The sequence below is a fragment of the Paramisgurnus dabryanus genome, chromosome 19 (genome assembly GCF_030506205.2).
Source record: "Paramisgurnus dabryanus chromosome 19, PD_genome_1.1, whole genome shotgun sequence".
In the NCBI taxonomy this organism is placed as follows: Eukaryota; Metazoa; Chordata; class Actinopteri; order Cypriniformes; family Cobitidae; genus Paramisgurnus; species Paramisgurnus dabryanus.
In genome coordinates, this window is record NC_133355.1 from 17,013,111 (window position 1) to 17,037,647 (window position 24,537).

At 36.7% G+C, this 24,537-nt stretch overlaps 1 protein-coding gene across 2 annotated transcripts in view; it reads right to left on the reverse strand.

Moving 5' to 3' along the window:
- Positions 1 to 24,537, reverse strand: part of vps50 (VPS50 EARP/GARPII complex subunit) — a 154,719-nt gene that overhangs the window by 26,797 nt on the left and 103,385 nt on the right. For both annotated transcript variants that reach the window (XM_065291989.1, XM_065291982.1), the window contains 2 exons: positions 23,367 to 23,447; positions 481 to 629 (listed from right to left, as the gene is read on the reverse strand). In XM_065291989.1, the coding sequence (XP_065148061.1) occupies positions 481 to 629; positions 23,367 to 23,447 (230 nt within the window). The remainder of the gene's footprint in view (positions 1 to 480; positions 630 to 23,366; positions 23,448 to 24,537) is intronic.

Here is a 24,537-nt window from a genome sequence, read left to right on the forward strand (position 1 = left end):
TTCGCTTCTGCTACAGAGACCGCTAAGGTACAGCTGGATATAGGATATGGATGCCATCTGGCTGATTTCTTTTTTTAATGCATTATGCATTAGTTCTTGAAACGTTGACATTTCTAGATGACACTAGTTAAAGGTACAGTTCGCCAAAAAATGACAATACTGGATTTCTTTTGGTCTCAAAACGCATTTTTTTTGTACGAATTTTCTTTTCCACACAATGCCAGTATACAGTGACTGTGTCTGTTTTCAGAAAGCCTAAAAATATATTGGCCTGTTACTTTGCAGAGCTTTACATGATTATGTTGATGTTTATAAGTTAAATTAACCATTTACGCAGTTTTTTGTGTTTTGGGGGCTTGACAAGTGTGGACATACGGAAACAGACAATGGAAATGTTTAATTTGGTTTTAAATGACATTTTTTATATTTATTTTTGGATAAACTATATCCTTTGCTAAGATAATTTAAAGTAAAACTTACAGTGATTCGGTGGCGACGACTCTCTCTGCCAACCCATAGAGCGATTCACTAGCTGTAAGGACCACAAGCTGACTGAGATGAGGGCTGGGGACTTTCTCCTTCCTTTCCTCAGGAGTTGCATGAGAACCTGCACTTTCTCCTCCAGCCTCCTACAGAGAAAACAGATAGATATTAGATATTTAGCTAATAACAACTAACCCCTCAGCACTTACGATATGAAAATTGCTAACGTTAGCATAATTCTTGCCGTTGTTTTAAATAGGCTACACAAGAATGATTGCTGGCTGCTAATAAAATAAATGTGCCTGTCTTATCAAAAATCATGTGTTAAATTTATTTTTGTTCATATCTTTAATATTGATTGAATAAGGTCACATCAAAGATTAAAATCATAATGAAATGAATGGCTAAAATCAGAGTTTGATGTTCATTATCTCAGAATTAAAAATTTTAAACTGTATTATGGTTATAACTGACAAAAAAAAATGTTTTGTCATAATTGTGCTGCTTTTTCTCACATATTTAGACATTTGTATCCATTTGTAATTGAACTATTGTTAGAAAAGGGCTGAATGAATGAATACAGTGTGGATACCTGTCTATTATAGACCGATATATAAACAATATCCACTTCAAGTATATAGACAAAATAGTATTGACAAATTTGCCTGCAAACTTAATTTTAAGCAAGTGTTACAACTAACCCCCTGCCCGTTACAATGAACCCCACCTATGGGGTAAGTTGTAACATTTGCATTTCTGTCACGTTTGGTGTTATTGTCCAAGAATGTTAAGTACTAGAAACAAACTTCAAATGTTCATTTGTAGCAGAGATGTGTGTGTTACTTGGGTAAAAATATAATTCATCAAACTCAAATATTTTTTGAATGATTGAGCCAAAACCAAAAAGCGTTAGGTTGTGCCCTGCTCTCCCCTACAGTAGGGTCTGTAAAATGAATGAACTTTTAAAGAAACACATTTTGGATTATTATATTTATATATAACACCATTATAACACTAATAAGCAAATCTGTGACAGAGACCACATCTTTTTCACAACAGGTAGGAAATCTAGGATCAGAAAAGTTTCAATCAGAAACATTCCCATTGTGGAATAACAGATGATCAGATTATGCCTAAATGTTTGATATCCATGTCATCTTAAATGCTTTTAGTTAGGGTGACACATCAAATACAAATAAATTCAGGAATTAAAAGTCTTGCATTACAAAAAAAAATGCACAATAAAAGCATTTCACTAGTTCTTCTGGACCCCTGTATTTCATATCCTACAAAAACATCTAAAAATTGTGTCACATTTCGAGACAACCAGATGATATTTATGGTTAAAAATATCACGTTTTAAACGTTGGCTTCAAAATCTGAATCTACAAAGAAAAATACTCACATACACCATAATGTTGAAGCAAAAATGCATGAACAGCCTGTGCTTTGTGTTGACTGCTGAAGCATGTGTTATGTTTTGGATGCTGGGTTTCAGCATGGGACATTGGCGTGCTGGTGTTCCCAGCAGGCTTTTTAACTAGGTTAACAAGCAAGATTTTTCTTGGTAGACCAGCTTTCCAAAATTCATGCTGGTCTAAGCTGGTCTATTAGGAAGGGTTTAACCACATGCATTCTCACTTAAATCCTATTTATAACTCAGATTACCACAAACACCATCAAACTGCAATCAAGTTCTTTTGTTCCATTTAAGTCTAATGTGCTAATGAGAATATAAAATATTACAAATATAAAAAAAGACACAACTATAATAAAATGCACATGTTAAGTACCAATTCAGCCATCACATAACGTTAAAGAATCATCTGACAAAATTGGTTTGGGATATTGCATGAGCGCATTGGGATTTGGTCTTTGTTACTTCGTCATTAACATTCAAAGCATTGTTCTTCACACAATATCCTTGCACAAACCCATGTTCTCACTATTCTAAATGAATTTTGAATAACATACGTGTGGACAACTCCCAGCAGAATGAAAACGTGTAATTCATTCACAATGCATTGTTTAACGTTAATGGATTCATGTCAGCGTGAAAACAATAAGATCCAGGTTTCTTAAGTGCATAGAAAATCTTCTCACGCAACATTTCTGCTGGATTCACAACCCGTGCATACACACACACACACACACACACACAATTGTTTTCACCCTAATTGTAATGAATGCTGATGAATCCAGTGCATGCCCAAAGTTGGTAATTAATATAATTCGGGCATAAACCATCCCCATGTTAGTGTTTCCTACACTCTTCTTTATGGCCATTCATTCTTCTTTGCAAATATATTCTTATCCTTGTGAAACACGGATTCATGTACAAATATGGGTGGATAATGACCCATTGTTTTTTCATGATTTTATGCATGAGCCTGTCTATGTGCATAGTTATTGACAGTCTTATTGTTTTCACACATGCATACACAATCTGACCTACTTGTTTAGTAGGCTACCACTATTTTAAGCATTGCTAGATCATTACACACTTTTCAGTTCAATATACTGAAACATCAGGAAGAAAAAGTTCATTTATAGTACTGACTGAAAAAGTACCAAGACTTGATATAGGTATTTTTTGTTTTTAAAACCATTTATTGAAGAATAATAGTATGTATTAAAAGCATGGGGAAAAGGCAACAGATATTCATTCAGAGAGCCGCTACCATAATAAGTGTCACTTTGTTTTAGTCTAAACATGAATGATCTGGTGAGATGTTACAGTATAAAGAGATTCAGGTCACTTCTTCCAATGTCCAAAGTCACCGTTTAGGAACCGCAAAGGAGTATTGATCTTTTGTCCAGTTTAATATGCTCAGAATTATGTGGGCACCACACTGAAAGAATGAATGTCATGGGGTCAGAACAAATGTTCCCAAGCATATTCATGTTGAAGGATTTAAGACGAATCTTTCATCCGACGGCTCTATAAAAAAGAGATAATGTCTGCTGTAGCGATCAGTCTGTCCATGAAATGACCTTTACAGGACCATGTTTGATAAAATGGGAAACGAAAGCTAAATACAATTCACAAAACTTCAAGTTCATGTTTCACGATTGTTGCTTTACGTAACTGGCATTGCTTGACAAAATCTTTTAAATGTCAAAGTGAAAACATTTCTTCAAGACCATCTGAAAAAAATCCAAAACTACATTTGTTTTAACTTGGACATAAAAGAATGAGCAGTATCAAACGCCCAGATAATCCTTTATTGTAAAAACAAAACACAGCACTACACCTTTAAACAGACACCTTTATATCCACCGTTCAGACTCTGCCAGCAGCCCATATTAATCTAAAAGCAGACAATTGTGAGCTTGACAAATGTAAACCTCTGATGTAAAACTCTGTGACAAATATAAAACTTCTAGACAAATCACACCTTTATTTTACTTCCCTGCGGGTAAGCTGAATGATCAAGACACGACTTGAAAAATATAGGCTCTGATATAGGCTCTTTCCTTTTGCACTTTTTGTATTTGAGCAGTTTGAGCTCTTTCAGCCCCATCTCGACACCGTAATGCCTTCAGTCAAAAAGCCCTTTTACTCACAGGTGCGACTATTTATGGATTTGACCTTTTCAGTCTCACCTCATATGAGGTGATTTCAATTCCCCACTTGCCTGCTACAGGTTCCCAATGTTGTGTCTTTCAAACCTCTTCTCTTATATAATTTAAAATCACTATTGATAAGCTCTAGTCATTTGAAGTGATGGGTTTTATGATATAAAACACCTGATGACGGATTTTAACCATATCAGATAGAGTAGGGAAAGTGAATGACACTGTAGTGGTATGCAAAAGCTAACCGTTTTTGCTCTGCTTTAATAGGTTGACCTTCAAAACAATTGAAACAGTCCTAGTGCACTATTACCTAGTGTTTCATGTCATATATTTTCATATTTTAACAAGATGTCCAGTTCCTGATTATGACAAGCACCCAGACAGCCTGAAGCTTCTATCACTATATTTCACTTTGATGTAGATGTGGTGATTGTAGATTTGAGCCACACATATCACTTAAACTATATCACTTAAATTGTTGACTTAAAAGATCCATTCAGTCCTACTGTGCCACTTTCATGTTTTTCTTTTGAATAATGGCTTTTTGGCGCCGCCCTCCCATACAGGCCAATTATGCCAGGGCTCCTAATACAGTATGACTGGAGCTGTGCCTGTCCTTTATTTTGTATACCTTCTTCAAAGAGTTCATTTGTGTTTTGAGGGATGAGCTTTTCTAGCCAATGTTTGGGTGTCAATTGATCATTAAATCAGCAGTGCCAACTGGGACAACCACTTTGTTTTACATGCCCTTTACTGTATTTTGTCTTTCTAAATCACAGTCCAACTTGGAAGTTTTTTGTGAGAATGTCATTCATTTAATGATTCAGAAGTACAGCAGATGCTTATGGTAAAGTATGGCATAGCCTTCTTAAGGCTTCTTATCAGCACAGTAACAAAATATCAAATAAACAAAATAAAAATGTCACATGACATCTCTGCTATAGTTTGCCCAAAGGCATGTGGCAGGCTCTGAAGCCAGCTGGAAGATGGTCTGACAACATCAAAAACTAGCTTTCTGGCCATCACACCAAACACATCCCCAGCATCATGCTGTGTGGATGCTACTTTGTCACAGGCCCTGGAAAGCTAAAAGGGTAAAAGAATGCAGCAAAATACAAGGACATCTTGGAGGAAATCCTGATGGGGTCTGCAGAACACCTGTGACTTGGGAGACAACTGGCTTTCCATGACAATGACCCCTCGTATAAAGGCAAAGCTACAGAGGAATGGCTTAAAAACAGCAATGTCAATGTCAGAGTTCAAATCTCAATTGGATTAAGACTTACTGCTCAGACTTAAGACTTGAGAGCCACCCCCCCCCCCCAAAAAAAAAACAGTCCAATAAGACTCCAGGCAGCAACTGGCAATGGTGCATCTTTGAAAAATGACTGTACTGAGGTCAAGACAAAAGGTTTACATTTAAATTTCTAAATGCATAAAATATTTATATATAAATTCTGACATGGAAAAGTGTTTTATGTTAGTACACTGTAAAAAGAGATTTGTTGGTTCAACTTAAAAAAAGTTACTTGGTTGAGTTCATTTAATTTAAAAATACAAGTTGACTCAAACAAGTTGTGTAAAAAATTGTTTTTATTTGAATTAAATTAAGTTACATTTAATTATATAAATTATGTTTTTAATTTACATTTTTTAAAAGTTTTTCAAATAAAAAATTTAAAGGCAACCAAGTAACTTGCTTTTTAAGTTGAACCAACTTATTTAGAAGTTTAGTATAATACTGATTAAAATAAATACCCAAAAATTCATTAAAAATAAATTTGTTCTAAGACTCCAAACTACAATGTTCAAATATTCAAATATTTTTTGAACACCCAAAGACCGCACCCAAGGAAAAAAATCAGTAAAGTATTTGTATTTGTATGTTTTTATGTGCATTTTGGAAATTTTATTTTTTAATTATTTTATAATTTGAAAATTATGTATCATTCAGTAAAATTTTTAGGTGAAGTTACATAAAATACATGGATTAAAACCCAGTTAGCCAGTTTAGACACTGGTGTTGTTTGATGGCGCATTGGCTTGCTGTTGGCATTCCAATTTATCCCAAAGCAGTTTAATGGGGTTCAGGTCTGAGCTCTGTGCAGCACAGTCAAGGTCAAAGATATCAATACTTTAATGGACGGTGTTTTGAGCAGAGGACATTGTAAAGCTAGAACACGGCTATTCTCAAACTGCTGCAACAAGAAACACAATTATCCAGAATGGTATTGCATTAAGATGCATCTTCATCTTCAAACTTCAATTAAAGTCACAAAGCAAAACACATTAAGTAAAAATGGGGTGTCCATATAATTCTGGTCACACAGTTCTTGAAACAACAGAAACAATTATATAATTATCTAAGCTTTCAAGACATTTTAAATATTTATTAAGTGTACATCCAAAGAAAAAGGAGGTAAAATGGTATAAAACAATCGCCGAGTTGTTTTACATCTGCTAATAATGAATTTAATGAGGTTAGGATTAACAGATTCTGTATCTGTTTAAAGGAAACATGAAACAGGATAATAGGATTAGTAAACATAATATCATACATAAATTGGGGATTAAGGACTAATAAATCTCCTTTCTACTCCCTGATCTTCTCAAAGGATACAGACTCGAATTACAAAGTCAGTTCTGTAATTCACTGAACACAAGAACTGTTGTGTGAATAATGACCTGCAGGATAAACAGCTATGTGAGAAAGATAATAGGAAAAATGTAATTGAAAATCTGTGCAAATAAGCAATGAGTAATGCCAATCATTGACTGTCACACATTACATTGCAAAAGTTGATTGAGACGCCGCACATAAAACATAAGGAAAGATTACAATTGCATTTCCATCCATTTATTATAATTGACTTCAATAACAACATATTCTCCTAGTCAATGAACTGGAAATACCGTAATCTTTACTTATTTAGACTGAGAAAATAAACACAGTGTAAATGTGGGCGACCAGAAGTTATTAATCAATGCAACATTTCAGTCATTGATCACATGAGAATTCATACTTATTTTATGAGTTGGCTAATTCGTATGAATTCGAAGAGAATCGTAGAAAAACATGGTTATCATTAAAAATAGCAAAACCCTTCCCTTAACCCCAACGTCACAAGGGCAAAAGGAAACTGTATAAAAATGTATAAATGTGGTCGTACGAATTGCCATGCAAATGCAATTTTGGTCTCTTTGAGTAAAGTATCTTTTGGACCGGATATTAAGAGCGACTTAAGAGTTGTCTACTACTGTAGTACATCATGCTCTACTGTTTACCAAGTATCAAGGGAAATTATACTGAATTAAGCATAATAATTATTGTGCACAGTTGCTGCCTTTCATTTGAAAACCTCACACAAAGAATCTTAAGGAAAAATGGACTTCAATAACAAGACCTGTATACACAGAATTACAGTATAGGATATAACAGCCAGTTTTAAAGTGTGGCTCATATCAACTGTTATGATAATAGGCATATCCTCACAAACAGATGTTGCAAGTAATTCGATAAAGGTGGGAACAACTAAATAATCTCAAAACACTTTTAGCTATTAAAAAGAGGTTTTTATCATGGCTTTATTACAACCCACACACCTTTGCATATCCTTTTTTCTTCCTGTTTTTCCTCAAGTAAGAAGACTTTGAGTGATCTGAACTTCCAAAATGCAGACATTCTGTGGAAATGTGATAACCACAGAATGTCTGCATTTTGGAAGTTCAGATCACTCAAAGTCTTCCTACTTGAGGAAAAGCAGGAAGGAAAAACAAGGATATGCAAAGGTGTGTGGGTTGTAATAAAGCCATGATAAAATGAAAAACAAAAAGATGAGCCTTGATATAAATAGTACTTTGCAAACTGCATTATCTGCATATGAATAGCACTCTGTAAAGGACTTACAATAAAAAAGTTCTCACTTAAAATGTTGTCGTAACATTTGTGTGACGTATAAAAAAAATTAGCAAAATACAATTTGTGAAATAACATTAATTATATAACTGTACAATAAAAAGAAAACAGTTACAATACTTTGGGAAAGACAGTGTGCCCTCAAACAAAGGCCCACATGCTGATAAAATGAATAATCGGAAAGTTGGAAAGCGCATGAAGCACCAGGGTGCAGCTGAACACCTGTTTTATCTCTGGTCTTGTCTTTTAAAAAATCTGAAAAGCTTACAAACACAAGGACACCCTGAAGTTCTTCAGTCACAACTTTAAATCAAAAAAACACAAACACTGAATAAACGTCTTTAATGATTTTCTTATGTCTTGCCATGTTTATAAGACAAAATGTGACCCTGCCTGTGCAAACCTAGATAAAGTAATTTTTTGTGATGTACTGTTTGCTACATAAAATCGTCCTAATGAAAAGACCATTCTGTAAAAACATAACCTTGATATCTTTAATATTGAATAATTAAGATTGAAATTATAGTAAAATTATTGATTTGACGCTTGTTATTTCAGAGTTTGATTTTAAGACTTCAGCCTGGATTTCAAATGCAAGAACGATCATTGGAAGCACCTCTTTAAGCCTAGAGTACAGTTCGTTTTTACAGCCGAACAAACAGCCGTGCAAAGCATAGTTAGTTTGACACATAAGTGTACACAGACGTTTGATGCATGCGCATTGCAACAAACTATAATACGTCTCCTGGCCCACATACTCCTGTACGTCCATGTGCGACCTGTGTGTACAGAGTACCTGCAGTTACAAAAATCCAATGGTATGCATGGATCTTGTCACACACACTGTATGCTGACCCTCATGTATGAGTACTGAACCATATTTCAGGCTACCCTATAGGGTGGGGTTATCTGTTTGTTCGACTAGTCAAATGAAGCAGAAGTGTGTTAATAAGCAGCTCTTACCAATCCTTTGGCCACATCCACACCAAGCCAGTGCTTCCCCATCCTCTTTTTTTAATCTGTTTTCCTCTGTAAACATGGAGTTGTCCCAAGAAATGTGTCCTGTGTGAACCACAGACTGTATAAAAATATGAACGAAGTGTCCATGATGTCACCCATAGGTTTGTGAAGAGCTTTTTTAAGCCAATAGTAGGCCGTGCCTGCCGTCGCGATCTTGGCTGCGCGTCACTCGCGAATAACCGTAAATGGGTAAAAAGGTGGGACGTGGGGGAACCACGCCCGCCTAGTTTGATTCTAGTGACAGCAGTGGCAGTTCACCCAGAGTCCAGGCCCTTAATTTGGCAGATCTTAATATAATTTAGTCGGATGAATTACATACACAGTTGTCTTTAAGGGCAAAATTAGCTATGTAGACCAAAAAACACGTTTTGTACCAGGCTGTAAACATATTATTTTGTATAAATTTGGTCATTGTAACATGGGAATTGACTCGCTTTTGGAGCCAGCCTCTAGTGGCCAGTCGATGAATTGCAGTTTAAATCACTTCCATATCGGCTTCATCAGAAGGTTGCCTCTTGGTGTGAATAAAAGGCAAAAACAATGCCTTAAGGGGCGTGTCTTAGTGAGGATGCATGTGTTATCGCAACAAGTTACCATTCAGCTCTTTAACACGGGTGTTTTAAATACAGATCAACATTCATGATGAGAAATGTGCAAACTGGAATAAGGCAGAGATCAAGGAGCTCCACACAATCCATGCTAAAACTGAGATCGATCGCCAGCTTCATAGAACAGCGCGCGTCATGCAAAGTTCATGATCAGATCAGAAAATAAATGCATGCACATGGTTTCTTCAGAGAGAACCAAATGTACACATTTTTTCATTGCATTTTTTGGAATCTGTTAAAGGGCTAAATATACTGATTGGTTGTATACACGAACATGCAATGGTGTAGGTTTCAAATGTATCCACTTTGGGACCCGGTTTCAAAAAATAGCGGATTCAGGCTCCGAAAACGCCAGATTGTCTGGATAAAACACAGATACTACACAACATATACAAATGAACGAGTCCCAGTGTGGAGAAACTGTAAAGTGCCGGTAAATTTACAGTAGTAGTTGCTTAACTCTTTCACCGCCATTGACGAGATATCTCGTCAATTAAGAAAAAACGTTTCCCCGCCAATGACGAGATGTTCCGTCTTTCCGCAATACCGCTATTATCCACTAGGATACTTTTTAAACCCGGAAGTATTGCCCTATGGCAACCGGCTGCGTGTCCGTGTCTGTTTTAAAGATCGCTCTAAATGGGATCTCTATGAAAAGTCCATCACAAAAATGGAAGTATCTACGCTTTTTGCTCAAAATGTGGTGTTTTTGCAGAAACCTACCCATATTCAAGAGCTGATTACAAAAGAACCACTGAAGGTAGGATGAAACGTTTTTTTTTTGTTTGAAAGCAGAGGGTCTGTTCTTTCATTTGGTATATTGTATGTTTATATATTTAAAGAAGAAAATTTTCTGGAAGGCATTAAACTTTGGTGAAAATCATGAAAAACGCTGGCGCTGGCTGGCAACTTTTTTAAAAAACGCTGGAGGTGAAAGAGTTAATGAACCAACTAGAAAAAACATTTTAATTTCTAAAACAGTAAGGAAACACAATATCAGTTCTGTTTTTAATAAAAGTTAATATTAGTTAATAGTAGTAATGCAAGCTAGACCGGTAGGAATGATTTATTACTACATCTTTCTAAATCAGTTATAATACATAGTTCGGCATAATTGTCTTCTTAATGACCTCTAAAGCTGCTGAAGTGAAATATAAAAGGGGATAAAGTTCCATCACACAAACCACTGCTTTATTTAAAAAAATCAATACCTCATCTCGAGACTCTTTTTCATGAAGTTTGCCTCACTGCAAATAAACTGAAGGCTGAAGCAGTGCCATCCACAGCTCAGCATGAGAGTTATTAAAAATGAGAAGAAAGGAAAAAAAAATGGAATCTGATAAAACGCTACCAAAAAGCAGAGCAATGGTGTAGCATTCGCCACAACCTCATAATGCTTAATCTAATCTGCTTCCAGACACTGAACAAAAAGACTAAGAGTGGGAATGCTGAAGCAAGGAATAATCCATTGCATTGCAAACACCGTTGAATTAAATTGAGAGCAGCGGCTCTCGTGGCTGAATACAAGTGGCCCTGAATTTAATGATTTACTCTGACTTCCTATTTGTAAGTTATGATCAAAAAAGCAGATTTCGAGTAACTTCACTTCATAAAACCATCATGATGCTGACAGCTAAAAGTATTTCAGTGTTGGGTGAACCCCTGAAAAACCTCCAGGCAACATATTAGCAAATGAGCGCCACATAATGCCTGCCTAATTACAATCTGCTGCATTTCAGATGCTTATGAGCAATCAGTAACTGGTGATCAACAGATTGCCAACTGCTGACCTAGCAAGCTCATGATAATTCCCAGCATAAAGCGATTTCATTGACACACACTTCATCAAGTGCTTTAACAACATTAATACCGAAATGCATATTCATTCAAGCATTATACACAAGCTTGAAGCATCAAGCTTTTGACATGAACATATTTTAACTTTTGACTGACAACACCTCATTAGAGGATAAATTAAAAAGCACCAAACTGAACTTCACTTGTCTCTATTTAATGACATTTTCATATGAATTTACTGTAGGCCTAATTAAACCTCTGAACTGTACTTTCGGGACTGTTTGTTGAATTGCAAATAATATTTGTATCCCGTCGGTGCTCTTTGCTTTTATAATGACAGCTTAGTTAAAGAAAACTGCTTAGACACAAACTTCACACACACCCTCATTTATTTCTGTCCAGTCACCATCAAAACCATGCTCATTACAGCCCTTATCAAGACAAAATTGATCCAAAACATTTTACGTTTTAACAGTCTCATCTTCCAGAGCGTTTCTCACACATTTCCCGTTTCCTTTGGATCCAGCTGCCCCCTTTTCTCCACTCCTCATAAAGTCCATTACTGTTACACTATGAGCCCCTTTTCTGTCCTCATGCCCACATGGGTACAAGCTGGTGTATTGTCACACAAATTAACTCATTGTCTTTGTGTGTATGTATTTGTGTGTCACCCTCGACTGGTAACATTGAGAGACCTCACTGTGCTCAGCCAGCAGGACCCATCACTTTGTCTGGCTGTCACTTTTGTTTAGCTTGAGACCCAAATGACTGTTATTTGCTTGATTAACTAGATCCTGTTCAAATCAGCTGGTATTTGAACTAGGTAAACACAGTATATGTAGACATAAATAGACAAAGATATATGGCACACAAGGGCAGAGCTTTGTAAAATAAACAAAATTTTGGCATCTACAACAAAGAATATCCAAAGTTCCTTGTAGGCAAGGCTTGATGTATTTTCATAACAACAACAGTACGGACCAATAAATAAACAGCCCTCGCACATCCGAATGGTTGAAGGCAGGTGCATCGGACAAGGGAAATAATACAAAGAAATAAAATCCTAAAAACTGCTGTAGCTTGCAACAAAATCCAATATTCATTGAGATAGCAACTTTTTGGTCAGTCGTCCTTTGAAATTGTTTGGGTCATGACTGAAACATTGCTATCTCAATAAATATTTGATGCATTTTTAAGCTACACTGTCAAATAAATGCAGCCTGAAGTTAAAACAACTTGGTTATGCAAGTCAATCCAACCTCCTATTTTAAGTTTTGACTAGTGATAACTTATAAACAACTTTGTTGCTAAATTTGTTAAAGGAGGGGTGTGTGATTTTTGAACAACACTTTGTAAACGCAGTCAGGCTGACTACCAAAACACACTTGTAGCCAATCAGCAGTAAGGGGAGTGTCTACTAACCAACATCGTTGCATGGGTTGCGTATGTGTGGGGTGGGTCTATCAAAAGAAGGTCCAGATTCTATTGGGGTAGGGGCGTGTTTGTTTAGTAGATTTCAAATATCAACATTGGCTTTCAGAGATCATGCACCCTGCCTTTAAATTAAAGTAACAAAAATATCATAAAAATAATCATTTTTACAGTACAAATACAGTGTGGGAAATTTTCATCTTTTTCAAGAAGCTACAGATGTTATTCCTCCATTAACATTTACATGATGAAATGATTATTATTAATCTTTAAATATTGCTGTAGTGTGATAAGCTGACTTTAATGTACTCAAATTTGGTGGGTTGGCTTAGTGTAATAATCTGTAATTACAATAAAGCACTTTTTTACATTTAGGTTTACCGATTTTCTAATGTGCCACAAACAAACGTTATCATCTTACAATTAATCTTCTTATAAAACCAAACTCACTGAAGAAGATATTAGGCAATACTGACAAATATGCAAGAAGAAATGTGAATTTCAACTGGAAAACAGGCTTATATGATATCTCTGTTATCAGTACCAAATGGTTTTACTCGTATGTGACTATTCCAAAGAAAAATTGTACAATGACTGGAAATGAGTTTTAGACAATCTCTTTTTAGTCAAGCTGATAACATTGTATGTCCTTTGCTCTCGTCTAAGACATATTGGCCTTCATTTATCAAGGGAGCGCATGACAGAAAACTGCGTACGATTGTTTCCACGCAAGACTTGGCATTTATCAAAATGGACATGAGTGCAATTAAATCTCACGTCAGGTTTCACATACTATGTCATACGCAAGGTTTGACTTAGCCTTAAGATATACGTTTTACTCGTTTAATACTAGTGAGAGAAATTGCTTTAAATGTATTCTATGTACGATTGATAAATGAGGGCCATTGTGTTTATTTTAGATATAACTGAAAATCACAATTACAGTGAGACAAATTAAAGCCTGCCAGGATTCTGATACTACAAAACAAGAGCATGCGGTGAATGTTGCCAACGCACTTCTACATACTTTTGTGGTACACACACAAAGCCTTGGATTTATAAGTAATATTTTCTGAGGTTTGGATTTGCACTTTGATGGCATCTAAGGCATTATATCCACAAAACTTTTCTTAATCCTCTTGGCTTTGAGGTATACCATCACGGTATCATCTGGAAAAATGCTATGTCCTCCGCACATGGTTCACCACAAGCCCACCCAGTTGAAATATGACTGTTGTTGTTGGGTCTTGTCTCTATAGCAGCAGCCGATAAATAGAGACATCGGAGTTGGACAAAATGCTCTATTAATGTACCTTGCCTCAGATAGAGAAGTGTTTCAGATAATGTGATGATGTGGTATTGGCATGATGGCGGATTTATTACTTTGAGGTATGAAACATCTACCTTGACATATTAACGAAGGCATAATGTGTTACAAATAAGCTATACAGCATGATAAACAATGTTCCTAGTCATGCTATACTTGAAATTAATTTTTGCATCTGTTTTGTGACAAAAAATCTTGGCTTTACAAGATGCTGAAGGCAGATGGCATTCCCCAGATACATTAAGGGTCCTTCAGAACAGAATTTTTACAATGCACTGGCTTTAATTTTACTTTGTACTTGTTTCGTTGCGAAACATGGTAAAAAAGTTGGCAAATACATTTCTTTGCTTCATCTTCTAGTAAAATGTGTCTCATTAGAAATACAGTCATCAATTGCATGTGTGGTGCAAGTTCATGGTTCTTTTATCCATCCTAATGTCCTTCTCATACAGTAAGTATCTCTTAAATTTAGAGGATGGGATCGCTCATACAGTATGCGAACAGCTATGTTGCTTTGGTGGGAAAACGAATATGAAATCTGCAGTCCCAGGGGCACACAAAAATATGGTCCTTTCAAATAGCAAAGATAAATTGAAATCATCATATTTCAACTGAGTGAACGCCATAGGCAATTGAATGTCGGTTTAGGAATTTGCGCAAACATTGATGCATCTTCTGAAAGATGACTTCTGGCTAAGAACTGGCATTTTAGGAAGACCAGAAACTCATGTTCAAATATATTTATTTACAGTTTTTTCTCTAAAAGCTCTACAGCTATAACAAATAATGGGAAATTAATTACAGAACGAGTCGCTAAGCTGGAACTTACTGAAAGTACCTTGCTTCACTGAATTTTTGCAAGAAGCGCTGTTTATTAAACTACCAATCCTCATGACAGATGAAATAAAAAGCAGCACTTAAGTGAACTTCCCGAGAGTGGTGGATACTAGGGTTGGGCGATGTCCCCTAAATTGGCAGTTGACGATGGTTACGTTAAACCATCACGATGGACAATGATATCGTTAGGATAACACACGTCACGTCTCAGGCATTTAGACTATAGTATTTAAAATAGCATATATGCATTAGTTATATTTTCAATTAATTTATAGAGCAATTCCCGCAAAGATTTTAGGTTAACTATAGTCTATAGAAGAGAGTTAGTGTGTGTCGACTCGCAGCGGAGTAGGGTGGGGGCATGGCATCATGATGGTGTCTTTCTCATGATATCGTCCATCCACACAACCCTAGTGGATACAAAGTGCAAAATGGCAAAGAAGCAGCAAATAGTTACTCACTCAAAATATTAACTCACAATTACTCACTGGCTCCAAACCCATATTTACTTAACACCAAAGGAAAACTTTTAAAGTTTTCAAACGTTTTAAATTAATTGATCACTATTTTTAAAGCTGATTGAACGGGGTATTTATCCTTGTTCTGTGATGTGACATGTAGACAAAAAAAATGTTGTTTGGGTCTGTAATGCCTTAGAAGCTTCCTAAAAACCTCTCTTAGATAGCTCTATTAGGGGGATTTTAAACAAGTGGTTTTGCACCTATTTGGCTCCCCCTACTGGCTTAACTTGCAATCTCATTACTGATTGGCTGACTTAGCTGCCACTCAAAAAATGTAGCCAATTACTTTAAAGTGGAGGAGCAGTGAGATGCCTGTGATGTCATAAGCATCAGTTTTTCAGATTGGGTTGTTTTCTGGCTGACATTTCTAAAAGAGGAATTTCTATGAGACTGAGATGTTTAGCATGTCTAGCAATTTTCGTATGTTTGTGAATGCGGGTAGACTACCATTATTCAACAAAGACAAGGTAAAAATGGTTTTTCATTCTCTGTCCCCTTTAACGCAATTACTGTATAATGAATTGAGCTTTCACATGACACAAAAGCTTTTGTCCACATCTACAGGATATGTGAAGTCATTAGACAGTTTATGAGTTTTAAGTCATTATTTACTTAAAGTCGTACTGTAACAGCAGCTCTAATTGAGCTTTAACTATCGCTAAATAACATAGTCAGTATGTATTCGTGAACTATACACCAAAGTCTTTATAAGGAAGTCACGTCACTCCGCCACCATGTTTGCAAAGTCCCTCCCACAGAGGATGACATCTAGTCATAGTTGGGGGTGTGGCAAAACTGGAGTCGGCGTGGGGGAAAACATCACGAACATCGTGTGTATTTGAAAGACAAAAATGTTGTATTGCGAGTCGTTGCCGGTCGGCAGACGTAGATTACAAAATTAACTGCAATAGCTTATGATTGCCCATATTTAATTAAAAACTGGTTCAATGACCCAACCAAATGGCCAGAGGTGTCGTTTCCAGACATATTTTATTGTCTGTTTGATTCTCCACGTAAGACATCGTGGTAGCTGTAGCGGTAACATTAGCCTATAACTCAATTGTAATTTACCAATTGTACATAATGCTTCACTCCAAACTATTAATCCTTTTGTAAAACATTGATCAGTAGTACGAAGTTGCAGAGGGACTGTGCTGACAGTTATCCCTAACTCACAGACTGCAGTCTGTATTGAGTGTAGACCTTGAACTACTCCGCGTCATTAACTAGTGATTGGCCTATCAAGCGAGCCTTCAGCTAATGACACTAATGTGAATGAGACATCCCTTATGAAAAACAACTATAATCTTGTAGTATTTTGGGACATACTATAGTATATAAGTACTATAGAGGTATTACTTCAATTCATAATTTGTTAGTTTATTGGCGGAACAGAAAACGACACTGCAACTCTTCGGCATGATTGTCCAGTGTATTTCAATTGGCGCGAAGGTAACGTTTCCCCCACAGGCTTAATTCACATCACGTGATGAGGCGTTCCCAGACCAACCGTCTGAACGTATAGCAGCGACGCATTTTGTTAATATTAAATATATTTGCTGTACATCACTCAGAAAAATGAATACATTTCTATTTCTTCAGGTAATCTTTACCTTGAAAGTTCAGTGTTGTGTACATTTTTCACCAGCAGTGACTTATTACAAACTGCCAGAACATCAAACAGAGCAGGAAAGCGCTCAATAAGGACACCCTTACCTGTCGGATCGTATCCTGTGGTAGGGTCATATGGACAGATGTCCTTATGGACCCTTTATAAGCAATGGGCAGAGAGAAAGTAGGAGGAAATAATTACAGCCTCACCCTGGGCAGCCATCATTCCAGTCTGTTACAGGAGCCAAGTCACAGTGCGTCGGCTATCGCAATCCTACCACAGGCTTAAGGTTAACAGCCAAGCAGTTGAATTAGATGGAAAATTGCCAAAACCTCTGTTACCTGGGAAAGAGTGATTCTCAAATGCATCGTGATGAGCCACTTTTTATCCGATTTCAAAATAAACCATGTTTGAAAGGCTCTCTTTCATTGAAAAAGGTCATTTTGTGATTGAGGTCAAATTTTCAAAATTTTAATTTGTGATTCTAGTTTTAGGAACATCTGTTCTGTGTGCATGCCAAGGCAGCTGGACTTTAGCCACCAAAACTGGAATTAATGCTGGTTGGAGAACCAATGGCAAGAGTTCAAGTAAACCCCTTGGGATTGACACAACGTAAAGAGTTTAAACGCATGGCAAGAGTTCAAGTAAAACCTTGCAACGTTGCTGGACCGGTGTGTGAGGTAGAAAAGTGAAAATACAATGTTTGCATGTTGAGAGACAGGTTAGCATCAGAGGATGGTAGCTGGCTCTGGGGACTTCACTATCAAACACTACGCTTCAGCAATGCCCAACGGCTGTCAGGTCTACTGTCTGCAAACATACACAGGTAAAAACACTCCACCTATATTACAAACTTTAGTGAGATATATCACTGTCTACTGCAACTCTACACTCCACAAATGCCACTCTGATGGGAAAACTCAACTCCTATTTATATTTTATTAAAGTCCCCATGAAATCATCAATTCTTAACTCTTTCCCCGCCAATGACAAGTTATCTCGTCAATTAAGAGAAAACGCTTCCCTGCCAATGACGAGAATTCCCGGCTTTCCACACTTCCGCAACTCATACAACCCAGGAATTACTCGCTTCATTCGCGCATGCAATTCTAAAAAAGTTTTAAAAGAGTTTACACGCTTCATTCGCGTATGCAATTCTAAAAAAGTTTAAAAAGAGTTTACTCGCTTCATTCGCGCATGCAATTCTAGTCATCGAGACATTCACGCGGAAATTCACATCATGGGAGGGGCTTCTGCGACTTCGCTCGCTTCCTGTAATCACGTCACTACTAGAGCAACTCCTGATTGGTTAACGCCGCATGTTTTTCTGCCAAAGTTCAAAATTTTCAACTTACGTGTTTGCCTCTGCAACGCTCAATCCGCGCAAACTATTCCGCCTCATTCGCGCCGTGAGACATCCAGACGTGCGTAAACGTGTCTTTACATTGACTTAACATTGAAATCACTCACGCTTGACACCTCTACCGTGGCTGGTGGGAACGTAGCATAAACGCAGCACAGTAAAATATTTCCGTAGAAATTACAGTATTACTGGTTATTACTGGCAACAAGCTGCCAGTAACTTACTTTAAATTTTACATTTATGTTCTTTACTGGCAACAGTTTGTTCAAAGTTAAATGAACATGAAGAATTTTCAGTCTTTATCTTCTACAGTAAGTTTCTGGCAATCAGCTGCATAATTACAGCTAATTTTTTACAGTGAGCATAATGATATCAGCAAGGCGACTTGGGCGGAAACATCCGTTAACTCCACCCCCTCCAACTTAAGGTCTGATGCCAGTACCATTTCTGAATGAAACATCTATCTTTCTATATTCAATCAAAGCACATGAAACGCAAGCCACACCCAATATTTTTCTTGTGTGATATTAATAAATAGCACAACTGTCTGGTTTTATAAGATCAAACTTCTTATCACTACTCAGTATTAAACTGGAAATGTAAGTTTATCTACAACTGACCTGTTCTCAACCCATCCACCATCTTTGATTTGAAGTCTGTAACTGTGAATTATGACATACAGGAAATACTACCCGACCTGTGTAAAACAAGAAGTCTCATAATGAACAGGATTTTTTTTGTGAGCACATATTATGCTTACAAATATAGCTGCCTCTGCCTCAACCCCTCCTCAAATTCACAAGCTTACATGGTAGTCAAGCAATTCATGTGAGGCAAACACCAATCCTGAACCTTTTTAATTCGCTGAATATCACAGGGACTCAGCTAGACAAAGTAATAAAGGAGTCCAAAACCGGCAGACAAGTAAATTTGAAGGATTAAAGGGAGGTGACTGGAAAAGACAGTTTGCTGTGGGTTTGTGACTGAACACTGTCAGTTTTAAGCCTTACATCTGTTTCTCTGGTCTTTGTCCAGTGAGTTGCAATTTTCATTAATCCAATAAAGAGAAGGCAATTATAAACATGAACGTGTGACATGAATGCGTCAAGCCTGAAAATGGATTTTACAAAATCAGCCAGTAAGAAGCTGCCGGTAACAATAAGTGGTAAATGGACGATTAAAATGTTATCTTATATTTGACTAAATTTCAGTGCATGAAAATCTGGCTGATCTTTATTAAAGTAATCTGCAAAACTAAGGAAAAGAGGCAAAACTTAGTTAATGAAAAAATTTGAGCTAGTTGAACACAAATAGCTGTCTGTGCGTGTAGCCTAAAGGTTTCACCGTCTAAACATTATGTTTAATCCAAGGAAAGCACGCAGAGGGTCTTGCAGGGCGGTTGGTCCTGCCACATAGGCAGTAATGTTTTAAAGAGCTTTCAATTCCATAGTCTGCACCACCCGCAGAATGATATCATTACATCTGGAGACAGGAGGTGCATATACTGTATGTACTAGAGGAAATACTCTACGCTCCCTTGTGCAGAAAAACAGCAGAGAAATAACTGATGTCTGACATACATTTCCTGTAATATAGAAGCTGGAAGGGAATTTTTTGGTTTTGGGATTTTCTGATCTGTACATCCTACAGTAATTCCAGCAGGGCCATATACATAAAACAGTCCATTGAGATGTTACAGAGCAGTAGATGTTTAATCTAACATGACATAATAAAAACCAGACTTTGTCAGCAAGAAGCACACAGTGTTTTCAATATGTAATACTATTGTGTACAGTATATGCATCTCTATATATGCCTTTGCAAAACTTTCTAGAAAACATGAATATGATTTATTTAATAAAATGCACTTTCCATTCCTTACAGACTCGTTTTCAATGCGTACATTTACAACGGTGTCAGTTCTCCCGTTTACTTTAACAATATACAACGTGTGAAGCCATAACAATTGATCAACATGAAGGAGCCAAATTTTAAATACCTGCCATCTCTTCAGCCATTATGCTTATTGCTTTCAAGACTCTTCCAGGCTTCAGCGCTATCAATTTTCAACGCTACTGCTGACACCTGAGGTTCTGCCGGGGCTCCTGGGATAAGCGATGCAGTGGTTTGATATGCGATGCGTGAGGTGCATAAGTCTTAAAGCTGATCTCTGATCTCTCCTGACAGCCAGCAGGAACGCGGTCCCTCAACGCTCATGACCCATAAATGATGGGGATGAAGATTATGTCTTTTTACTGCTGACAGCTAATGTGCAGCCCTTTATTTTCTGGTGAAATTAATGATAAGATTCTGAGTGTGAATAAAAACCCAGTTCTTTTTGGTTTGTGAATCAAGTTATCTACTGTACACAGACAGCATCCTAACTGCATCCTCATTAGTGTCAGATGTGAGTGGAGCAGAAACTTTTGTTAACAGCCAATGATATGCAAGACAGACCCATCCAAAGCTCTCTGCCGATTCTGACGCTTACATGTACAGTATGTAGCAACACAAAATATTAACAATGAGCAGAAGAACACAAGCACAAATAAATATTTTGAGGAAAATGAATACAAACAACACATTTGAATGACCCTAATGATATTTACGGATTATTAGAATCAAATAAACTGTAATTGACAAATATCATCAAACCCCTTGCTGAATTAGAAATACATTTATCATGTTTATGTTATGTTTCATTTTCAAGCATTTCCTTTAAAAGCTGCATAACAGATATCACATATCTCTCATAAGCCAACTAAATGGTTAATTTTAACACTAACACTATCTCATGGCAATTTGTAACTAAGGTGGCTAAATTAATATGTATGACCTAAGTTTTCGTAAAATGTGTTTAACCCTCGAGATGTTGAGTTTTGGGGTGGAGCTTTATTCTCGCTTTTTCTTAGATAAGTGTACATGTATGTTTCATGCAAAACTCTAGTTGTTGTCTCGTGAGATCAGGTTGATAAAATTATACAAATTGTCCTATCTGCATAGCCTTTGATGTTCTGCAAGCTGCAAGGCATCACTGATGCTCAAGAGGCAAAACAAAACACTAAATAACCTAAGGGGACATAAACTTCTAATAAAGATTTAAGAGATTTCAGTTAATGTAAATGCAACAACAAAAGAAACAAATTTTGCAGATTCTGCAAGGGCTTTATAAATGTAAAAAAAGAACCGTACATATATATTTAAATACCATAATGGATATTTAGATGTAATAAAAAATCTGATAAATGTTGCTTTAATAATTTTAAAAAAGCAAAGCATTTCACACTGCTTACGATGATTGTTCTCAGATTTATCTGCAATATTGGGCAAAAAATTCTTGCTGAGCACGAGCTTATCTACTGTATCAATGCTACCTGTAAACAAACCTTAAAGGGGACATTTTACAAGACTTTTTTAAGATGTCAAATACATTTTTGGTGTCCTCAGAGTACATAAGTGAAGTTTTAGCTCAAAATATCATACAGTATAGATAATTTATTTTAGCATATTAAAATCAGGACTTTGTTGGTGTGAGCAAAAATGTGCCGTTTTAAATGCAAATAAGCTGATCTCTGCACTAAATTGCAGTGCCGTGGTTGGATAGTGGAGATTAAGGGGTGGTATTATCCCCTTCTGACATCACAAAGGGAGCCAAATTTCAATGACCTATGTTTTCACATGCTTGCAGAGAATGGTTTATCAAAACTAAGTTACTGGGTTGATCTTTTTCTATTTTGTAGGCTGATAGAAGCACTGGGGACCCAATTATAGCACTTAAATATGGAAAAATCAGATAAAACTTTTAAACAATTAAGAGAAAACATTGCCCTGGCTGCCAATGACGCTTTCATGACAAGTTTTTACGGTCATCTTTATTTCCACTTTAATCCACTTAGTGGAAACTGAAGCGTCAGCTAATTCTACAACATTGTAAACACAGTGTATGCTTTGCTCATAGATCTAAATCTGATCTCTAACAAAAGTCCTTTACAAAAATGCAATTATTTCATTTTTTTCACTCAAAATTTGGTATTTTCTTTCATTTTAAATAAATGGTATGTTTATAAAATTTTACTGGAAGGCATTTTGTGAAACTTTTGTGAAAAGCACAAAAAATGCTGGCTGGCAACTTTTTTCTAAAAAGTCTGGTGGGGAATGAGTTAAAAAGTACAACATTGTACCTAAAGAGTGCATATTAGTACCTTGAGGGCACATAATGGTACCAAATGTATACATATCTGTACCTAAATGGTACACTTTAGGATCTTTTTAACAGCTTTTGTACCTTTGTTTCTGACAGTGTCTGATGACTAAATATTCTTCATACAGTGTGTGGTCAGCGAACTAAATATTAATATAGAGACATAATTCCATAATTCATATTAGATTCTACATCAAAACAAAGTAGATCGCAAGTTGGATAAAAGTTTGACTCGGCATAAAAAACAATGTTATATCCTACATAGACTGGTACCGTTCATTGCCCTTTGACATTCAAGGCATCAGGGATCTGAGAGAAAGGATTCAATTTAATGACAGCCTATTTGTGCGGATGTAGAAGTATATGGTGCATTGTGGGTACGAGGCCTTTGCCCCAGAGGGCCTTAATGGGTGCAACCATGGAAACCACAGGACATTTATTAGGAGCGCATGGCCGGCTAAGTGTGCCGGGGGTGATTAACTCAACTATGGCTGCTGTAGTTGAAAGTAGAAGGGGGCAAGGGAGAATAGGGCTGATGAGAGGCTATAAGGACCAGAGATAAATGCACACTACCATTTCCACTCAGATTCATAATGGTCGCACAAGAGAGCATGAACCACAAAAGAGAAAAGGGAGAGAAGGTGCGATTTAAGCACCAGGTTTTCACTCACCATATCTATAAGGCTCTCCTGGATCCTGCTAAGCGTAGTTCTCAACCTGCTGCTGATCAGACCTAACCCAGAAGATTCATACTGTAAGAGACAACAGAACACACATTGTGAGGAACAGGCGCCCTTTTCTAAAGCACACAAACACATCACACATACAAAGTAAACCCCACAGCACTAGACTGCACACGCTACCGATTTCCAGAATTTTTCAGTTCATATGCACACAGCTCCCACAGGCCTCAGTGTGTTTTACAACTTATGTTCATTAATTGCTATTTAGTTTTTCATTAAGACAGTAGGATGAATAAGATGGGAAATCCTCCTGTGATCATTCGCTTGAAATGTTTTTACAAATGCAGAAATTAATTAAACCAAGTCGACGTGTTGTCAATATGCAGTACATCTGGTCCCAAACTGGCAAGCTGACATCGATGATTTAACTGCAAACATCAAATCAAATTTACTATGGGCACAGAGCATACCTCTGGTTTCACAGACAATGCTTAAGGCTAGTCCTAGACAAAAACACATGTTTGAACGGTCTCAACTGAAAATAACTTGCACGTACAAATCTTAAAAACAGTGCCAATTATTTGTATTAAAGGAATAGTTCGGCCAAAAATGATATTAAACCCATGATTTACTCACCCCCAAGCTGTCCGAGTTGCATATGTCCATCGTTTTTCAGACAAACACATTTTCGGATATTTTAGAAAATGTTTTATATCTTTCAGTTGATTAAATGTAATGTCAGACGTCCCTAGTATATTTTCGGCTTTAAGCTCTTATCCTGAATGCGGACGCTACTAAGATGGCGGCTCTACTGGAAGGTAGTTATTTACGTTAATACACTTTTAAATATGGATATTTCTACAACAACACCGCGCGGATTACCCTCAGAAGACCTTTGTTTACCATCCTGGAGCCGTTTGGATTTAATTTGTGAAGGATGGACGCACTTTTTTTGGACTTGAAGGTCGTGGACCCCGTAACATTACATTTAATCAACTGAAAGATCTAAAACATTTTCTAAAATATCCGAAAATGTGTTTGTCTGATAAGCGATGGACATATGCAACTCGGACAGCTTGGGGGTGAGTAAATCATGGGTTTAATATCATTTTTGGCCGAACTATCCCTTTAAGACACACGCTAGTAGCATATTTTTCTA